Source organism: Neophocaena asiaeorientalis, unplaced genomic scaffold, assembly GCF_003031525.2.
Source record: "Neophocaena asiaeorientalis asiaeorientalis breed wild unplaced genomic scaffold, Neophocaena_asiaeorientalis_V1.1 scaffold86, whole genome shotgun sequence".
Lineage (NCBI taxonomy): Eukaryota > Metazoa > Chordata > Mammalia > Artiodactyla > Phocoenidae > Neophocaena > Neophocaena asiaeorientalis.
In genome coordinates, this window is record NW_020175039.1 from 1,349,751 (window position 1) to 1,369,559 (window position 19,809).

Genomic DNA, 19,809 nt, shown 5'->3' on the forward strand with positions numbered 1-19,809 from the left:
AAAAGAAAAAAAAGGAAACTGCAGTTTTTGCCACAAAAAGACAGGTGGCGTAAGCATGCAACATTTTTTTTTTTTTTTTTTTTTTTTTTTTTTTTTTTAAGATATATAAAGTGCTTATTTTGTCTCTGAAGAAGCTCGCCTATGCTCGGGTTTGTGGCTGAGCCGGTGACGTCAGTGTGGCAGTGCGGTGTCAGGCGCGGCGGCTCCCTATAAGCCGAGGAGCTGTCCGGGTGCTGAAACGGTCCGAGCAGCTCACGCAGCGGGCCAGGAGGAACGTGCTGTGGACGTTTTCTGCCATATAAAAAAGAGGTAAGACTGCTTTTCCCTTTGATTTACTTGAAAGTTCTAAATTGCGTGTTCTCTCCTTAATTCTTAGCTAAGAAGAAAAAGACCAATTGGCAAGCTTGTGTCTATAGAATAGCTGAACAGCGACCTGCTGCTCATCAGCCAATGTAAGGACACTATGTATGTGTACGTACATATGATTGAATCTGTGATTTACACCACTTGCTGTTAGGCATTTACTAACCATAGTGCTATTTACATAATCATATATAAGAAGCATGAAAAAGTTTAGGATATTTGTGTCAATACACATTATTAATGTAAAGTTAACCAAGCCTGATATTTTGTTTCTTTCCTTAATTTATTGTTTCTTCCCCTAAGAACCAGATACAAGGCCAAGGATATAATTTATATGCTTAATATTCTTAACAGTAGGTTTCCAATGATTCAAAGGCTGTTAAACACGTTAGTGATAGAAGTAACCAATTTTGGAATTAGGTTTTTTTTTCCCTTTGACATTTACCTTGCAAGAGCTCAAAGTTAACTAACTATATAAAATTATTTGCCCAATTGGTATACTCTGAAAAGGCTTACGTTATTATTTCCTAGTTTTAGTCCTAGGAAGGTAAGATTAGAATGGGCTTCCTTGTTTATTCAGGGTGAAATATTATCTTGGGTTACAGGTTGGATATGACCATGGATTACAGAGAGATCATAATTTGGAATGTATGAGGAAACCATTGATAACTGTAAAAACTATTATTATTATGCTTTGGTTGAAAGAGGTTGTGCAATATTTTGCTAAATATTTTGAATGGGACAAATGTTTCTTTTTTCTGCATCCTAACTAGTTGAATTGCTCAAATTTGATATATCCAACTGCATTTAATGCTCTAGTCTAATTTCAATAGAAAAGACAGTTTAACTTACAAGCCTTTAGTTCAAACTCTATAAAATATTAGAGCTGTTGAAACCACCGTCACTACTTAGATGAGCTGCTACCTGGGAAAGAAATCCCTTGGGTCTTACTCAAAGGCAATAACTATGTCATCCAAACTGAATCTGAATAAATGACCAAACAGTAGCTCTTGTTAGGCTGTGGTTTAAATAGCTGCATTGGGTATTTTGCCCCAACTCCACAGCGAAGCCCACCTACAAGATAATGATTTTAAAGACCAGCACATAACCCATCTGTTAAATATACTTCAGGTTAATGGTCTCAAAGAAAATAAGTTCACTAAGATTCTTAAAACTACTAGTCCAAATGCCAATGTTGAAAATTGATTTCCAAATCTAAATTAATCCTGAAATAGTATAAAGAAGAATGCATAATGTACTTTTACTCAAACCTAAGAATTTATAAATACAATTTCCTTTAGTAAACATTGATTCATAGCAAATATTTTAGAAATTTTCTCTGACATGCCTTTAAAGATTTTCCTTTCAGTAAATTAAGTAGTCAAGTTAGTGGGGATCTTTGAAATAAATGTATATATTTACTAACTAATTCTAATAATCATTTTAATAAATAAATATGTGCTAAAGAAATTTCTATAATTACAACTTTTTTTTAGGTTCTAAAAACTGAGAACATTATTTAAATACCAATATAATCCAGTGAACAATGATATTTTCTACAATTGATGTCTAAGCTAGTAGATAATTGTACCTACATAACTTAGCTTATATATCACAAAACCATAATTCAGGTAAAATATCATGAACAAACATAAAATTCTTTTACATTTACTTTATTTGTAACAAAAATTGCAACCTAAACCTATTAAAATAGGTTTAAATGCTATCAATGCCAAATGTAATACATGTAAAAACTAATCCTTTTGCTAATTCATACGTGAGACTATCAGGGCTTGGAGGAAAAAAATGAATGAAAAATTTTAAGTAGGAAGAATTCAACACATTGTCTGTATTTATCTAAATTGGGAGTTTCATAGTGGTTATTTTAAGATTTTCTAACAGTATGAGTCATTTAAGATTTCATAGGTCCACACCCAAATAGACACAGACATAAGTCAAGCTGAATCGGAACACTCAGAAGTTCAGAAATAGACTGGTTAAGAAAGCTTATGTTCTCTCTGTAGCATCTGTTATTATTTACTATACACGCTTGAGGGCTGAGGAAAAATATAACCATGATTGCATTTTACAAGACAGTCACAATAAAATTATTAGAAGAAATATGGAGTGTAGATATTTTTAAACAGTTTATATTTTAGTACATTTACACTGAAATAAACTTCACTGGATATCATGAATTTGTTACTTTTTGTAACTCTGGCTATTGTGCTTGTGTGTCCTGACAATACCCTGTGTGTTATTACATGTCAATCAAGATGAGTAATTATAAAATACCAGACTTCTAAATTAAATATTTTGGAATTCAATGGGTAAATAAATACTGCTTTGGGGATATTTAAAGAAAAACTTCATTAGGTTTACCTACTAGCTGGGACTTGAGATGACCCATATTCTGGAGGTCATTAAGGTATAGACCTTCCAAAATTAATAGTATGATTCAGTGGCAGAGTGAGAACAAGTTATTTCTGAAAATGTATGTGAATGGGACTCATCCACAAGATAATTCAGTATGATTAACATTAACATGGTGTATCACTTCATCATATATAGTAATGTCACTGCTGCTTTCTGTGTTTCTACAACAAATTAGATGGACAATTCAGGAACTAAATCACATGCTTTTTGATAAGGAGATAACTGTGTGTGTGTGTGTGTGTATGTGTACATGCATGTTTTAAGTTAAGCCAGCTAATTTTTTTGCCAGTGATTTCAGAAGGAATGCTGTACAAGATAACTAAGACTCATCTTGGAAAGTCTTTATTTAACAGAAACAATGCATACTACAAAACAAACAACATGTTTTATAAATTAAAAAATAAAATTTGAGAAACTTCCTAGCAGTGATTTTGCTATTATTTAAACCAAGAGAATGCCATACAAATTTGATGCAAATGGCTAACAATTTTGCTAAAGATTCCTGTGGTTAGCTTGCGAGGATTGTGTAGGAAATATTTATAGATTTTAAAAAGAGTCATCCTAAATTAATGTGGAATAATGTCTACTATGGTTTCTTTTTCCCCTCAATGGTCAATAACCTCTTTTGCTATAGCGTCTATTAGTCTGTTTCATTTGTGTTAACTCCTGTTTTCTGTGCTTTAAGGAAATCTTTCAAACATGGCAGAAGCTAAGACTCACTGGCTTGGAGCAGCCCTGTCTCTCATCTCTTTAATTTTCCTCCTCTCTGAGGCTGAAGCAGCTTCATTTCAGAGAAACAAGCTGCTTCAGAAGGAACCAGATATCAAATTGGAAAATGTCCAAAGGTTTCCCAGTCCTGAAATGATCAGGGCTTTGGAGTACATAGAAAAGCTCCGACAACAAGCTCACAAAGAAGAAAGCAGCCTAGACTACAATCCCTACCAAGGTGTCTCTGTTCCCCTTCAACAAAAAGAAAATGGTGACTTGCCAGAAAGTTCAAGGGATTCCCTGAGTGAAGATGAGTGGATGAAGATAATACTTGAAGCTTTGAGACAGGCTGAAAATGAGCCCCAGTCTGCACCAAAAGAAAACAAGCCCTATACCTTGAATTCAGAAAAGAACTTTCCAATGGACATGCCTGATGATTATGAGACTCAACAGTGGCCGGAGAGAAAGCTCAAGCACATGAGATTCCCTCCTACATATGAAGAGAATTCCAGGGACAACCCCTTTAAACGCACAAATGAAATAGTAGAGGAACAATATACTCCTCAAAGCCTTGCTACGTTGGAATCTGTCTTCCAAGAGCTGGGGAAACTGACGGGACCAAACAACCAAAAGCGTGAGAGGGTTGATGAGGGGCAAAAACTTTACACAGATGATGAAGATGATATCTACAAGGCTAATAACATTGCCTATGAAGACGTGGTTGGGGGAGAAGATTGGAACCCAGTAGAGGAAAAAATAGAGAGTCAAACCCAGGAAGAGGTAAGAGACAGCAAAGAGAATATAGAAAAAAACGAACAAATCAATGATGAAATGAAGCGTTCAGGGCAGCTGGGCCTCCAGGATGAAGATTTCCAGAAAGAGAATAAAGACCAACTCTCAGATGATGTCTCCAAAGTAATTGCCTATCTGAAAAGGTTAGTGAATGTTGCGGGAAGTGGGAGGTCACAGAATGGGGAAAACGGGGAAAGAGCAACCAGGCTTTTTGAGAAAGCACTTGATTCTCAATCTATTTATCAGCTGATTGAAATCTCAAGGAATTTACAAATACCCCCTGAAGACTTAATTGACATGCTCAAAACTGGAGAGAAGCCAAATGTATCAGTGGAACCAGAGCAGGAGCTTGAAATTCCCCTTGACCCTGAAGACATCTCAGAGGTCGACTTAGACCATCCAGATCTGTTCCAAAATAAGATGCTCTCCAAGAATGGCTACCCCAAAACACCTGGTCGTGCTGTGGCAGAGGCTCTACCAGATGGGCTCAGTGTTGAGGACATTTTAAATCTTTTAGGGATGGAAAATGCAGCAAATCAAAAGCCTCCATATTTTCCTAATCAGTATAACCGAGAGAAGGTTCTGTCAAGACTCCCCTATGGTCCTGGAAGGTCTAAAGCAAACCAACTTCCCAAAGCTGTCTGGATGCCAGATGTTGAAAACAGACAAATGGCATATGAAAAGCTGAACGACAAGGATCAAGAATTAGGAGAGTACTTGGCCAAGATGTTAGTTAAATATCCTGAGATCATGAATTCAAACCAAGTGAAGCGAGTTCCTAGTCAAGGCTCATCTGAAGATGATCTACAGGAAGAGAACCAAATCGAGCAGGCCCTCAAAGAACGTTTGAATCAACACAGCTCACAGGAGACTGACAAACTGGCCTTGGTAAGCAAAAGGCTCCCTGTGGGGTCCCCGAAGAGTGACGATACCCCCAACAGACAGTACTTGGATGAAGATCTGTTAATGAAAGTGCTGGAATACCTCAACCAAGAAAAGGCAGAAAAGGGAAGGGAGCATATTGCTAAGAGAGCAATGGAAAATATGTAAGCAGCTTTCATTAATTGCCCTACTTTCACCCCTCCCACCCCAAGCAAACACCAACATTTCTCTTTAGTGTGTTGACTTCTATCTTGTTCACACTGTTATACCTTTAAATGATGTACAGGCAGGTGATTCCATTTCACTGGGGTGTCTACTTCACTAGCTCTGAGCTGTTCTCTTGTGTATGGATATGTGTAAATGTTATGACTTCTGAGTAAAAATACTAATCATATCCCTTATTCAAGAAAGATATCTATGATAGTGTTTAATAGTGTATCTAATGGCTGTGGCATTGTTGATGCTCACATATGACAAAGAGTGTCCTATAATTCTCTTGAAAGTTTTTAATACTTATTGAATTATTTTGTTACTGTCTGTAGTGTTTTGTGGAGTATTGGAGCAAAAAAAAATAAAGCATTATAAATATATAGTTTTATTTATAAGGCCTTTTCTATTGTGTGTTTTGTTGTTGATTAATAAATGTTATTTCTGGACAACTGTGGGTTATTCATTCTGGAAAACCAGAGACGGTGACTATGGAGCAAGCAGCATGGAGCTAAAAGAGAAAATCATCACCTTCCACAGTCTATCCAGGTAAGAAATAAGGAATTTAAACATATGACCATACTACACATTTGTAGAATGCAACATCCTCTAGCAGCCCACTACCTAATGCTTGCCTGTAGTTTTTCTCATATTTATGATTATGGAATAAGACTTTTGGTATCATATTTATACCTTTTACCCTTGATTTATATAAATGCAAACGTTTAAGTCTTCCATAACCAGCACTGAAAAAGAAGAGATATGTACGGGGCAGTCAGAAACAGTTATAGCAATCTACTATATTGGAAGCAATCTACCTATTCTCACGTCACCCTGGTCCCCAGAAGACAAGGCAGCTACTATTTTGTATGGTTTGAGAGGGGCCAAAGGATCCCCAAACTGACTGTCAGGTAAGTGAATGGCTTAGGCACAGTGGGAATACCTCAGCTGCCCTCTCTCTTGTCCACGTGTTAGAGAGAATCCTGAGTGGGCTAAGCAGTACATAATTGTCATGATGTGCGTCACTTCAGGGGTAGATGCTATCAGCATCCTGACATATCAACAGGGAACCGACAACAACAGCAGCAAGAAAATATATAGAGCAACAAAGCAACAGTGGTCGTAAAAAACCAAGGAAATAAATCAGAGTTGCTATTTACTGAATATTTATTTTGCACCAGGCACGATACTAAACACTTTATCTCATTCAGTTTGTACTGTATCACTGTCAAGCGTCACTTATTATCACCCTTTTACATCAGAAAAAGCAAACCTCAGAAAGTTTAAATAACTTCTCCCAAGTCACCCAGTATTATAAATTGCCAAAGCCTGTGTTCTTAACCACTTCACTACACTGCCTCTCTGGGGAGGGCCGTTTCAGCTGAGGGATGGGGCATTGGATGTGGGGTGGTGGGAGGCTTATGTAGTCTCAGTATGGGTCACTTCCAAGGGAGGCCAGTGTGTGTGTGTGTGTGTGTGTGTGTGTGTGTGTGTGTCATAGGTGGGGGGGGGAGGGACAATCCTGGAATGATTAAAAGGCAATGAAAAGGCCCTGCACACCTTGGGGAAAACACTGAATGTAGGGTTTCCTATTTTGTAATTTTGCCCAGACTCTTTTCTGTCCAATTATCATACACTTTCGTGGAATTCTAGAATCTATAATCTAAGGCCTTAGAGGGGAATTGTCTCTACAGTGTTTCTGATAAGTGGTTTTTACTCAAATGCCTCATGGGGCAGTACTATGAATTCAAGATTATGGAGAGATCCAGGATATTTGTGCAGCTTAAAGTCTAAGTACATATTTATATGCCATGCTTTGCAGATGTTCACATACACCACCTGCCCATTACATTTTCTCTTTGATTTTCTGTTTCATGCAGCCAGCCACACCTAGTACCCTAAATCAGTCACGTGACTCTCTCCACGCTTGCCCTAAGCAAAATGAGATCTTGACACATGTCCACTCAACAGACACTTGCCTTCACTGTGATGTGTGAATGTTCTACGGGGAGGTTAGAAAATGAGAGCAAGTTAATTGACACAACACAGCTGATGAGGCCCCAGGCTAGGATTTGCACACACATTAGTGGGCTGGCAAACCCTGCACTCATTCTGCTACACTGTGCTGCTTTTTCTCAAAGTCTCAGTTACAGTTGAAATTCCCTGATTCTCTAACAGTGACATTTCTGGCATCAGGATTGGCAGTTGGGGAAATATATTAATTTGGGATATATATTCTTTACCTGACTTCTCTCAGACACTAGTCAGCAAGCATCTTTGCCTTTCTGCAGCATCACCATATACCCAGCTATTGAGTCATCAGATTTATTTATTTCTGATCTAAAGGTATTTTTTCATAAGTGTTTTAGTACATTGCTTACTAGCATAAGAAATTAAGCTCTAAGTATCATTCAAGGATGTGGATGACAAACTAGTTGGGATTAGGGCAACACTGCCCTTTTCCCTGGCAAGAAGCCTCCTTCAGCAGAAGTCAGGAAGTAGCTTGAGCCCTCCTCACAAATGCCCCCTACAGGCCACCGTTGGAAGGGTACACTACAACTGTACCCCTTTGTAGGAGTCCATGCCTTGACAGGAGTCAGATGGCCTAGCGCTCTGTATGCTTTCGGCAAGACCACCACCTACCAACCCTTCCCTTCCTTCAACACTCCCAGCCTCTTGACCCTACCTATTTTGGGCACAGTTAGGACTAAGCTGATGGTGTCCTTTATAACAAGACTTCCAAGTCATCCCTCATTTCCCATACTGACACCTCCAAACTTTGTATATCACTTCTTTGGACCCCAATTCCCACTCTGTCCCATATCCTATATCTTTTTTCATTTGTCTTTGATACTCAAGGTCAGTCATCAGCAAAATCCCCTGCATCCTCAAACTCTTCTGTGAATGTTTTTTTTAACCTTCTTTCTCTGGGGAAAACCTACCTCTCCTCTGAGGTTCCTGTTTCCCCTGAAACTCTCTTTCTCCTCTTTGCTGCTTACAGTACATCTTCTCTCTTCCATAAAAACATCCGACTTTGAATCTCATGCCAACACTTACGACCCACCCTTTACCCCCCACTGTTGCAGACATCTACTGCCCCAGGTCACTTACCCTCACGCATTAAATATAGGTCCTGATCACTGTCACTTTTTCTAGCACTGCTACTGTGTTCATACTTGTTGTTTTCAATATTCATAAAGATGATCTTTCCAATATTTTCCAGGCTCCATCCTCCATCAGCTATTCACTTGCATGGTTATGCCCTTGCTCTTTTCCTTACTAATAACTGCAACGTATCCTAAAACTGAATTCCAAACATTTTACTCTAACAACCACCTTCTATATTTCCATGGTACTGCCTCTAGTACCTTAATACCAGTAATCCCCCACACCCACCAAAAATGTAACCTATGGATCCTACCATCTTTCCACTCTCTCTTATCCCCTTTATTCTTCACCACCCACGTTGCCAAGTTTAAATTTCATGGTTCATCATTATAGTCATTCCTTTGTAAACATTAACTCCCTTCTGTCTCTTGTGTTTCATTGTAACTTCTTTGCTAAACAAGAATTCTAGTAAAGTCCAATTCTCCACCCACTCTTACCTTCTCTCCTACAACTGCATGATCTGGCTCTGAGTTTCCTAGTACTCTCTTCATTACTCTCTTTTCTGCCTGCACTGGCTTTCTCACTGTTCCTTGAATATGCCTCAAGAGTTTTGCAATTGCTGTTTCCTCCTTCAGAAGTGCTATTTCCCCAAATATCTACATGGCTTTCCCTCTTACTTCCTTCAAGTTTTCTGTACAAATATTGACTTCTTGATGCCACTCTTTCTAAAATTTCAACTCCTACACACTTTTCCTGTCTCCATTCGTTGCCTGGTTTTTTATCCTTAGCACTTTTATCTACCATTCTTAATTTTCACTTTTATTTTTTTTATTGTCTACTCCTCAACCACTAGCATGTAATCTCCCTGAGGGTAGGTATTGTTTGTTTTATTCATTGTGGTATCTCTAGCTTCCTAGAACAGTTACTGGAATATAAAAAATGTACAGAAAATAGATATTGACCAAATGAATGAATTGAGAATGAAGAAATAAGGGAGAAAAGATAGGGGAGAAGGAAGAATGGAACTTGACTTTAAATTTAGAATAGTGAGACTAGGAACCAAGATGGCAGAGTAGAAGGACGTGCTCTCACTCCCTCTTGTGAGAACACCAGAAGCACAACTAGCTGTTGGACAATCATTGACAGGAAGACACCGGAACTCATCAAAAAAGATACCCCACATCCAAAAACAAAGGAGAAGCCACAATGAGACGGTAGGATTGGCGCAATCACAGTAAAATCAAACCTCATAACTGGGTGGGTGACTCACAGATGGGAGAACACTTATACCACAGAAGTCCACCCACTGGAATGAAGGTGCTGAGCCCCACAACAGGCTTCCCAACCTGGAGGTCTGGCAACAGGAGGAAGAATTTCTAGAGAATCAGACTTTGAAGCCTGGTGGGATTTGATTGCAGGACTTCAACAGGACTGGGGAAAACAGAGACTCCACTCTTGGAGGGCACACACATAGTAGTATGCACATTGGGACCCAGCGGAAGGAGCAGTGACCCCAGGGGAGACTGAACCAGACCTACCTGCTAGTGTTGGAGGGTCTCCTGCAGAGGTGGGGGGTGGCTGTGACTCACTGTGGGGACAAGGACACTGGCAGCAGAAGTTCTGGGAAATACTCCTTGGCATGAGCCCTCGCAGAGTCTGTCATTAGACCCAACAAAGAGCCCAAGTAGACTCCAATGTTGGGTTGCCTCAGGCCAAACAACCAACAGGGAAGGAACCCAGCCCCACCCATCAGCAGTCAAGCAGATTAAAGTTTTACTGAGCACAACCCAACAGAGCAACAGTCAGCTCTACCCACCACCAGTCCCTCCCATTAGGAAACTTACACAAGCCTCTTAGAGAGCCTCATCCACCAGAGGGCAGACAACAGAAGCAAGAACTACAACCCTGCAGCCCGTGGAACAAAAACACATTCACAGAAAGATAGACAAGATGAAAAGGCAGAGGGCTATGTACCAGATGAAGGAACAAGATAACCCCCCAGAAAAATGACTAAATGAAGACAGCCTAAGAGACCTCTGGGACAACATTAAACAGAACAGCATTCACATTGTAGGGGTCCCAGAAGGAGAAGAGGGAGAGAAAGGACGAGAGAAAATATTTGAAGAGGTTATACTCGAAAATTTCCCTAGCATGGGAAAAGAAATCGCCACTCAAGTCCAGGAAGTGCAGTGAGTCACATACAGGATAAACCCAAGGAGAAACACAACGAGACACATAGTAATCAAATTGGCAAAAATTAAAGACAAATTATTGAAAGCAGCAAGGAAAAAAATGACAAATAACATGCAAGAGAACTCCCATAAGTTAACAGCTGATTTCTCAGCAAAAAAGCTACAAGCCAGAAGAGAGTGGCATGATATACTTAAAGTGATGAAAGGGAAGAAACTACAACCAAGATTACTCTACCCAGCAAGGATCTCATTCAGATTCGATGGAGAAATCAAAAGCTTTACAGACAAGTAAAAGCTAAGAGAATTCAGCACCAACAAATTAGCTCTATAACAAATGTTAAAGGAACTTCTCTAAGTGCGAACCACAAGAGAAGAAAAGGACCTACAAAAACAAACCCAGGACAATTAAGAAAATGGTCATAGGAACATACATATCGATAACTACCTTAAACGTGAATGGATTAAATGCTCCAAGTAAAAGACATAGGCTTGCTGAATGGATACAAAAACAAGACCCAGGGCTTCCCTGGTGGCACAGTGGTTGAGAGTCTGCCTGTCGATGCAGGGGACACGGGTTTGTGCCCAGGTCCGGGAAGATCCCACACGCCATGGAGTGGCTGGGCCCGTGAGCCATGGCCACTGAGCCTCTGCATCCGGAGCCTGTGCTCTGCAACGGGAGAGGCCACAACAGTGAGAGACCCGCATACTGCAAAAAAAAAAAAGAAATGAAGTACAGGGAAGAAAACGTAAAAAACACTAACACATGGAAGCTAAACAATATGTTACTAAATAACTAAGAGATCACTGAAGAAATCAAAGAGGAAATCAAAATATACCTAGATACAAATGACAATGAAAACACGATGATCCAAAACCTATGGGATGCAGCAAAGGCAGTTCTAAGAGGGAAGATTATAGCTATACAAGCCTACCTCAAGAAACAAGAAAAATCTCAAATAAAAAATCTAACCTTACACTTAAAGGAACTAGAGAAAGAAGAACAAACAAAACCCAAAGTTAGCAGAAGGAAAGAAATCAAAAAAATCAAGCAGAAATAAATGAAATACAAACAAAGAAAACAATATTGACCTAAGTCACAGCAAGATCTTTTTTGATCCACTTCCTAGAGTAATGGCAATAAAAACAAAAATAACAAATGGGACCTACTGAAACTTAAAACCTTTTGCTCAGCAAAGGAAATCATAAACAAGATGAAAAGACAACCCTTAGAATGGGAGAAAATATTTGCAAATGAATCAATGGACAAAGGAGATTAATCTCCAAAATATATAAACAGCTCATGCAGCTCAATATTAAAGAAACAAGCAACCCCGTCCAAAAATGGGCAGAAGACCTAAATAGACATTTCTCCAAAGAAGACATACAGTTGGCCAAGAAATACATGAAAAGGTGCTTAACATAACTAATTATTAGAGAAATGCAAATCAAAACTACAATGAGGTATCACCTCACACCAGTTAGAATGACATCATCAGAAAATCTACAAACAACAAATGCTGGAGAGGCTGTGGAGAAAAGGGAACCCTCTTGCACTGTTGGTGGGAATGTAAATTGATACAGCCAGCCACTATGGAGAACAGTATGGAGGTTCCTTAGAAAACTAAAAATAGAATTACCATATGATCCAGCAATCCCACTACTGGGCATATATCCATAGAAAACCATAATTCAAAAAGACACATGCACCCCAATTTTCATTGCAGCACTATTTACAATAGCCAGGTCATGGAAGCAACCTAAATGCCCATCGGCAGACGAATGGTTAAAGAAGATGTGGTACATATATACAATGGAATATTACTCAGCTGTAAAAGGAAGGAAATTGGGTCATTTGTTGAGACATGGATGGATCTAGAGACTGTCATACAGAGTGACATAAGTCAGAAAGTGAAAAACAAATAACGTATATTGACACATGTATGTGGAACCTAGAAAAATAGTACAGATGAACCGGTTTGCAGGGCAGAATTTGAGACACAGATGTAGAGAAGAAACGTATAGACACCAAGGGGGGAAAGCGGCGGGGGGGGGATGGTTGTGTGATGAATTGGGAGATTGGGATTGACATGTATACACTGATGTGTATAAAATTGATGACTAATAAGAACCTACTGTATAAAAAAGTAAATAAATTAAAATTAAAAAGAACAAAAAACTAATACTAAACTTTCTTTGGGTTATTTGTATGGAAATATGTTAATATAATCATTTCAGACATTACATGAAATTCCTAAAAATCTTATATGTTCTGGTATAATGTTAAAGTCATAATTCTAGTTATTATTTTAAAATGTATATCTCAGAAATAACTAAATTTCCTTGTCAATTGCATTATTATGAACTTTCATCAAATCTTTAACTGTGGTCATTTTTAAGTCTTTTGTCATTTACAGACAATTTTGGGTATACTCTGATGCTTTTGCAAAAATGTTCCTGTAAAAGGGTTTCATCTTCAAGGAGTTCATGGAAAAGACTGACAAGTACAGGTTTCTGGTAACTGACTATACTGCTGAACTGAATGAATAAGCATTTTCAGAACTCTAATGGAAGACTGATGAATTCGTTAAAGTGCTAACAAAAGATCAAGATGAAAAAAAATTAATTACATGGGACTGAGTGAACTGATGAGGATGATTATAATTTTTGTGACTTTCTCTTTGAATAAAAAAAAATTAAAAAAAAAATTTAGAACAGAGAAACAAGGTAAATCTTTGTTGAAAAAATAAATATCAAATTTATTATATCAATACAAATTTGATTAGACTCATTTTAAATTTTTCAGAGTGAAATTAATGAAAATTAATAACATCAGTAAAGTAAATTTTTACAGAATAAAATTAATGAAATAAAACTTTTTGATCCAGATTTCAATATCTTTCTTTGCCAAGTCTTTTACCTTTGCCTAAAGGAAACATAGCAGCAGCTTTGGAACTCAATTACCTCTGTACCTTAGCATTCACAGAAACGGGATAGGTAAGAGCTGTCAGCTTGTGACAACCGGCCCCAGATATCTTTTTCAGTTTAACTTATGCATTATCAGAAGGGCTGATGCCATGATTAGGCAATCCTCGAAAATGCCATAGTTCTCTACCATTACAAAATTATAGTTATTTTGGTATTTTTATCAATATAGGTGAGAATTATAGTTATTTTACCCCATACAAGAAAAAAAATCACTGCTATTATAAATGCTATGGAAATTGGTCACATGCTGATATAAGTTATGCTAGCCCAAATACGTAGCTATTACGGCTAATGATATTTATGCTGCAACTATTCTTCCTGACGGTTGGAAGGCTAGGAAGTCCCATGGGCTTTGATGAGGGAACTTCTGAAGGGTGAAAAGAACCAGGGACTGAAAAGCCAGTGGAGTTTTCCTGGCAGATTTAAGCCTTTTGATTTGGAACAAAGATGACAATCTGTCTGCAAGTGTTCAGACAGTGTCTACCTTCTAAGGGGTTTATTACAGCAATCATTAGCAAGTTTCTTTTTCTGGAGGGCCAAAGCCACATGTGTATTTATAGTTAATTTCCATATCATTTACATATGGCTACATCCACTCCACTTTCCATTCTCAAGACCTTTTCAAGTAAGAATGTATTGTTTTCGTAGTGTATATATGTCCATGCCACTCTCTCACTTTGTCCCAGCTTACCCTTCCCCCTCCCTGTGTCCTCAAGTCCATTCTCTATGTCTGTGTCTTTATTCCTGTCCTGCCCCTAGGTTCTTCAAAACCATTTTTTTGTTTGTTTTAGATTCCATATATATGTGTTAGCATACGGTATTTGTTTTTCTCTTTCTGACTTACTTCACTCTGTATGACAGTCTCTAGGCCCATCCACTCACTACAAATAACTCAATTTGTTTCTTTTTATGACTGAGTAATATTCTATTGTATATATGTGCCACATCTTCTTTACCCATTCCTCTGTCGATGGACAGTTAGGTTGCTTCCATGTCTTGGCTGTTGTAAACAGAGATGCAACGAACCTTGTGGTACATGACTCTTTGAATTATGGTTTTCTCAGGGTATATGCCCAGTAGTGGGATTGCTGGGTTGTATGGTAGTACTAGTTTTAGTTTTTTAAGGAACCTTCATACTGTTCTCCATAGTGGCTGTATCACTTTACATTCCCACCAACAGTGCAAGAGGGTTCCCTTTTCTCCACACCCTATCCAGAATTTATTGTTTGTAGAGTTTTTGATGATGGCCATTCTGACCGGTGTGAGGTGATACCTCATTGTAGTTTTGATTTGCATTTCTCTAATGATTAGTGATGTTGAGCATCCTTTCATATGTTTGCTGGCAATCTGTATATCTTCTCTGGAGAAATGTATAGCTAGTGGGAAGCAGCCACATAGCACAGGGAGATCAGCTCAGTGCTTTGTGACCACCTAGAGGGATGAGATAGGGAGGGTGGGAGGGAGACACAAGACGGAAGAGAAATGGGGATATATGTATGTGTATAGCTGATTCACTTTGTTATAAAGCAGAAACTGACACACTATTGTAAAGCAATTATACTCCAATAAAGATGTTAAAAAATGTATTGTTTATGCCTTGAGGTTTGTTATTTTATCAGATTCCTTTTTTTTTCTTGATGACCTTTTATTAAATCATTATCATTGTTGTGACTTCTAAATGTCATCGGGGAACACTGGGTGGTAGGGTAGAAGGTCTTGGTGAAGATGGGCTATAAGGTTCATGCTAAGACAAAATGATGTAAGAGCCGCATTGGTACTTCCTGTTGCTCCAGCACATATTTATATCTTGATGCTTTTGCTTCCTCAGCCTGCTGGAGTCTTCCAACATTTTAGTCATTTTTCAAGGCTTAGTGTACATGCTGCCACCTCCATTAAGAGTGCACTGACTGCTCCTTTTTCTTAGCTCTCACGGTGATTTTCTTTTACCCTTGTTGCAATATTTCTTTTTCTCTTGGTCTTGCTACATAGCGATGGCTAGTCATGTTGACCTCTCTGTTTCACCTGTTAAATTATAAGCTCTCTGAAGTCAGAGGCTTGCTCTGAATCCCCTCTCTATATCCTCTACGATGCCCAACCCATGGCTCTTTCATGTGAGTCGCTCAGTGTACATGTGTTGAATGAATGAGAAGATGTTATCTAGCATACCTTCCTCTTTGCTGTCTTGTGTTTTTTGGAGTCTGTGCATGGACCTCTGTAACCTCAGCTCAATTTAATAGAAAAGAAAAACGTGCCTACTGTGCATCCCACATGGTCATCTGAAGGGCTCTTTAGCCTTGGTGTTTTCAGAACATCTGAAATCCCAGAATAGTACCATGGTTTACGCTTCAAACAGTATCAAATTTAATATTTACCTTAGTTTGAGTTTGAACCCGACTGTAGCTCCCCACACTGGTATCCCTTTTTAACTGGCAGTTTTCTAATCCTGAGGTCTAGAAACACAAGTTTGCTATTTTAAACAATTAAGTTTTCACACATGTTTTACAGGGTGAGTTTGGCCCACCACGTAATAGTAGCCTTTCTAATGTTGGCTGGCATATCAATTCCTGTATCATACCTCAAAGAGCATTCAGACTTCAGTTCCAGAAAGTCCCTCTGACCTGATAGATTGGAACATTTACTTGGAGAAGAGGCTTTGGATCTAATAAATGAAACAAAACAAAGCTGAGTAAAATTCTGGCCTTGTGATTTATTTGATCAGACACTTAATCTAGCTGGATCTGAGGAAGGGATAATACTTACCTTACAAGGTTATTGTGAGGATTTATCAGCAATGTGTGCGAAGTGGCTTTGCAGTGCCCAGACCAAAGTAATTGCTAAATATACAAGGTAGAATTTCCCAGTCAATTAATCAACAACTATTATTAACCATTTGCAATGTGTAAATCCTAGTATTAGACATTATGTAGAGAGAGGGATATAAAGGATACATATAATGTATTTCCACAAAAACAGACCACACTCTGAAGGCACTTTTACTCCATTTACAAACAGGATTATTTCTCATGCTGTGGCTATTTTGAGAAAGTGATTTGTGATTAAGCAACAAGTTCTGATTCCATCTGTCATGAGTTCCAATTTAACTGGGGCCATTTCACGGGAATTGGAATATTCAGAAGTCTGTGGGTGGTATGAACCAACACTTCAGGTTTATTTTAAGCTTAAAATTGCAAATCATGCTAAAGTTCCCCAATATGGGCAGGGAAAACTGACAGATCAAGTTCCAATTTCATATATTGTCCTTTCTGCACACTGCCCAAATCTTTTTTTTAAACAAATTTTCAATGAGATAACAAAGACTTTAATCTGATTTTATTTGTTCTCTACATTCCAATGATGATACAATGATAAACTAACCCCTATAGGTTTAACATGAATAGTTAATAACCACGGTGTGTTTAAAAAGCCACATACATTTTAAAGGAAACAACAGAATTATTTCTTCTTGGTCTTCCCATTCATAGGCATTACACAGTAAGCTGACTTAAAAATTAAATAAAGCAGAAGCCCCTTCCCCGTTCCCCTTATTGGTAACCCCACAATTCAATTCATTCTGAACCAACAGGTTGCTATGGTAGCAGGAGAGTCAGGGTTACAGCACCACTCTGCAGTGTGAAATAAGCACCGCTAGCGCTGGAGCCGCTTCAAAATTCATGAGACTGGTGGAAGCAATTTTGTGCTTTAACCTTCAGGCTTCTTGCATCTCTAGGAAAATAAAAATAAGAAGGCTGCAGTGCCAACCTGAGCCTCTTTGGCGGTTTAGCGGCCTTTCCAGAGTGTTGGATGGAGTAAGCCACGATGTGTGCTTTCTATTTACTGAGTTTAAGATCTGATCCTGATGAGACTCACATTATTATAGGAAAGTTACATGTGACAAAACATAATGAGAAGAGTTTCTAATTTTGTGTTCTATACTTCTATTCATTACCAGCCAGAGCTAAACTAAAGATTTAATTTTTAAAATGCGTATGTTCAACAGATACACTGCGACTGTATTATAATTGGAATGGTTGGAGCACAGAATTCAATATAATATAAAGTGCTCACTTTTGAGTCTGCCCATTATGTGAAAACTGCCTTCTTAATATATGTAAATCTATGTGATATATATAATATATGTGATAAGAGATGTGAATATATATTATGTACAGGCACATAATATATGCACATTTAAAAGGCATTTTTCACATAATGAACAGACTCATGCGATAAACTCCACATATGTTAATCTTACATGTACACATATGCAAATATACATAAGTATATTGTTTATTTATTTTGCTTCTTTAAAGTCTTAACAAGTTTAATAATTGCTAATATCACTTAATATACTCTCCCCATTCTCTCCTCATAAGGAATTGTTGTCTCTCCTTTACCCAGCTGAAATCCTAACCTCTCCTGTGAATGCAGCTGTGACTATAAAATTAAAGAAAAATAGCTATAAAAAGATAGGTAAACCAACAGACCAGCCTGATTTCTTAAATGCACTGTTTATTCTTACTTGCCAAGAATTGGAAGTATCTTGGGACTAAAGGTGCCTTGGAGCTAGAGATATGTTGTGTCTAGTCCATTAGACTACCTCTGTGGAAGTGCTCAAATAGGGACTTCAGGGGAGGAGATGTACCACTGTGATGCTCTATACCTCAGTGACCTGGCATATTCCATTCCCTCCATCTGGATGGTCCTCCATTTTGTCTTTCTACCAACCTTCTGTTCATTCTTTAAGATGTGACCTTGTGAAGCCTTTTCAGACACGGCTTTGTCCTACTTCCCTCCCTGTGTACCCTGCCTTCACTGTCTTCCCAGATTTAGTCTTTTCCTTCTTTGTAGTAACTGCTCCTTCACCAGCACCTACTGTATTCTACTGTAATTATCTATTTCTATGTAACTTGATGATAAAATATTGAGCTTCTTAAAAACAGGGAACATGTAGTAAGGAACTGTGTATTTTTTGTTTGTTTGTTTTTGTATGCTCAGCACCCCACTCCTTCTTTCTTCTGGTCACACCACCACACCTTGCCTCTCCCCATTTCATATGTATGTGTTGGGGCTGGTAACTGTGGTACCTCCCCACCTGCAACCACACAACCACACGGCATCCGGAGTTTGTTCAATCATGCTACTCCATCGTCTTAGTTATGGCTTAGGGATGGGCATGTGATCCCAGCTGGGCTAATCAGGGTTCTTCCCTAAGAATTTATATATGATGCTATGAGAGAGAATTATTAGGACTTTGAATATTTTATGCCTGCATATGTCTATTGCCTTGTCGGACTCCCAGGCCTGAGGCTGATGAAAGACATGGCAGAAAGAGGAATGTGTCCAGGGGAAATTGAAATGAGACTTAATTGACCAGGGACTACTACCAATCACTGACAAAACTTAGAGAGATCAGATTATGAGTGAGATCAGCCTGGAAAGCCAGCAAGGCAAGCAGCCATTGGTTGGACAAGCGCCATTGTCCCAGGGTGTCAGTAAAGTTCTCCAGGAAGCAGGCCCTGAGATGGAGGTAAGGGTTCAAAATGTTTATTGAGGGGTAATACTCCTGAGAGAAAAAGGGAGTGTTGGTTTGTGCCCTTAGGAGCTGCCCAGGTGAAATCTGAAACTGGCCCCCATACACAGAGGGCAAGGAAGGACCAAAGAAAGAGGCAAACCACACCAGGTTTGTAGGTGGCAGTTTTAATAAGCTAGGGAAAGTTGTCTCGAGAGCTGCAAGATGGGTAGATCTCCACCCCAACCTGCCAGAATCTTAAAAGTCTATATAGAGGCCTTAATTGTGCTCAGTCATGTCGTAAGTCCAGATGGGCTCACAATGCCCTACTCTTTCAAGGTTACATGCTTGGAAAACTCCCACTGTGGGAATGGTGGGCAGAAAGTATGTTCCAAGGACAGTCCCGCACTCAGACATTGATCAAGACCACCCAAGAAAAGCAGGACCCCAGCCTGAAAGTTGAGTCTGACACCTGAAGGAGTTAACATCTGGAGGCTGTCAGCTAATGTCTTGCAAATAGGCAGAAAGTTGTTTCTTGCAGTGAGATCTGGGAGCTGCTCCTCTGTGTCTGAAACACTTGAAAACAAGAGGGAGATGATGACACTGCAGAGGATTCTAATTATTTCC

General features: G+C 38.8%; 1 protein-coding gene across 1 annotated transcript; it reads left to right on the forward strand.

Moving 5' to 3' along the window:
• Positions 1-211: 211 nt before the first annotated feature.
• On the forward strand, positions 212-5,771 carry SCG2 (secretogranin II). The gene is made up of 2 exons (XM_024763288.1): positions 212-309; positions 3,485-5,771. Exon 2 carries the CDS (start codon positions 3,499-3,501, stop codon positions 5,347-5,349), a length of 1,851 nt encoding a protein of 616 aa, XP_024619056.1. The 5' UTR covers positions 212-309; positions 3,485-3,498; the 3' UTR covers positions 5,350-5,771.
• Positions 5,772-19,809: the final 14,038 nt, after the last annotated feature.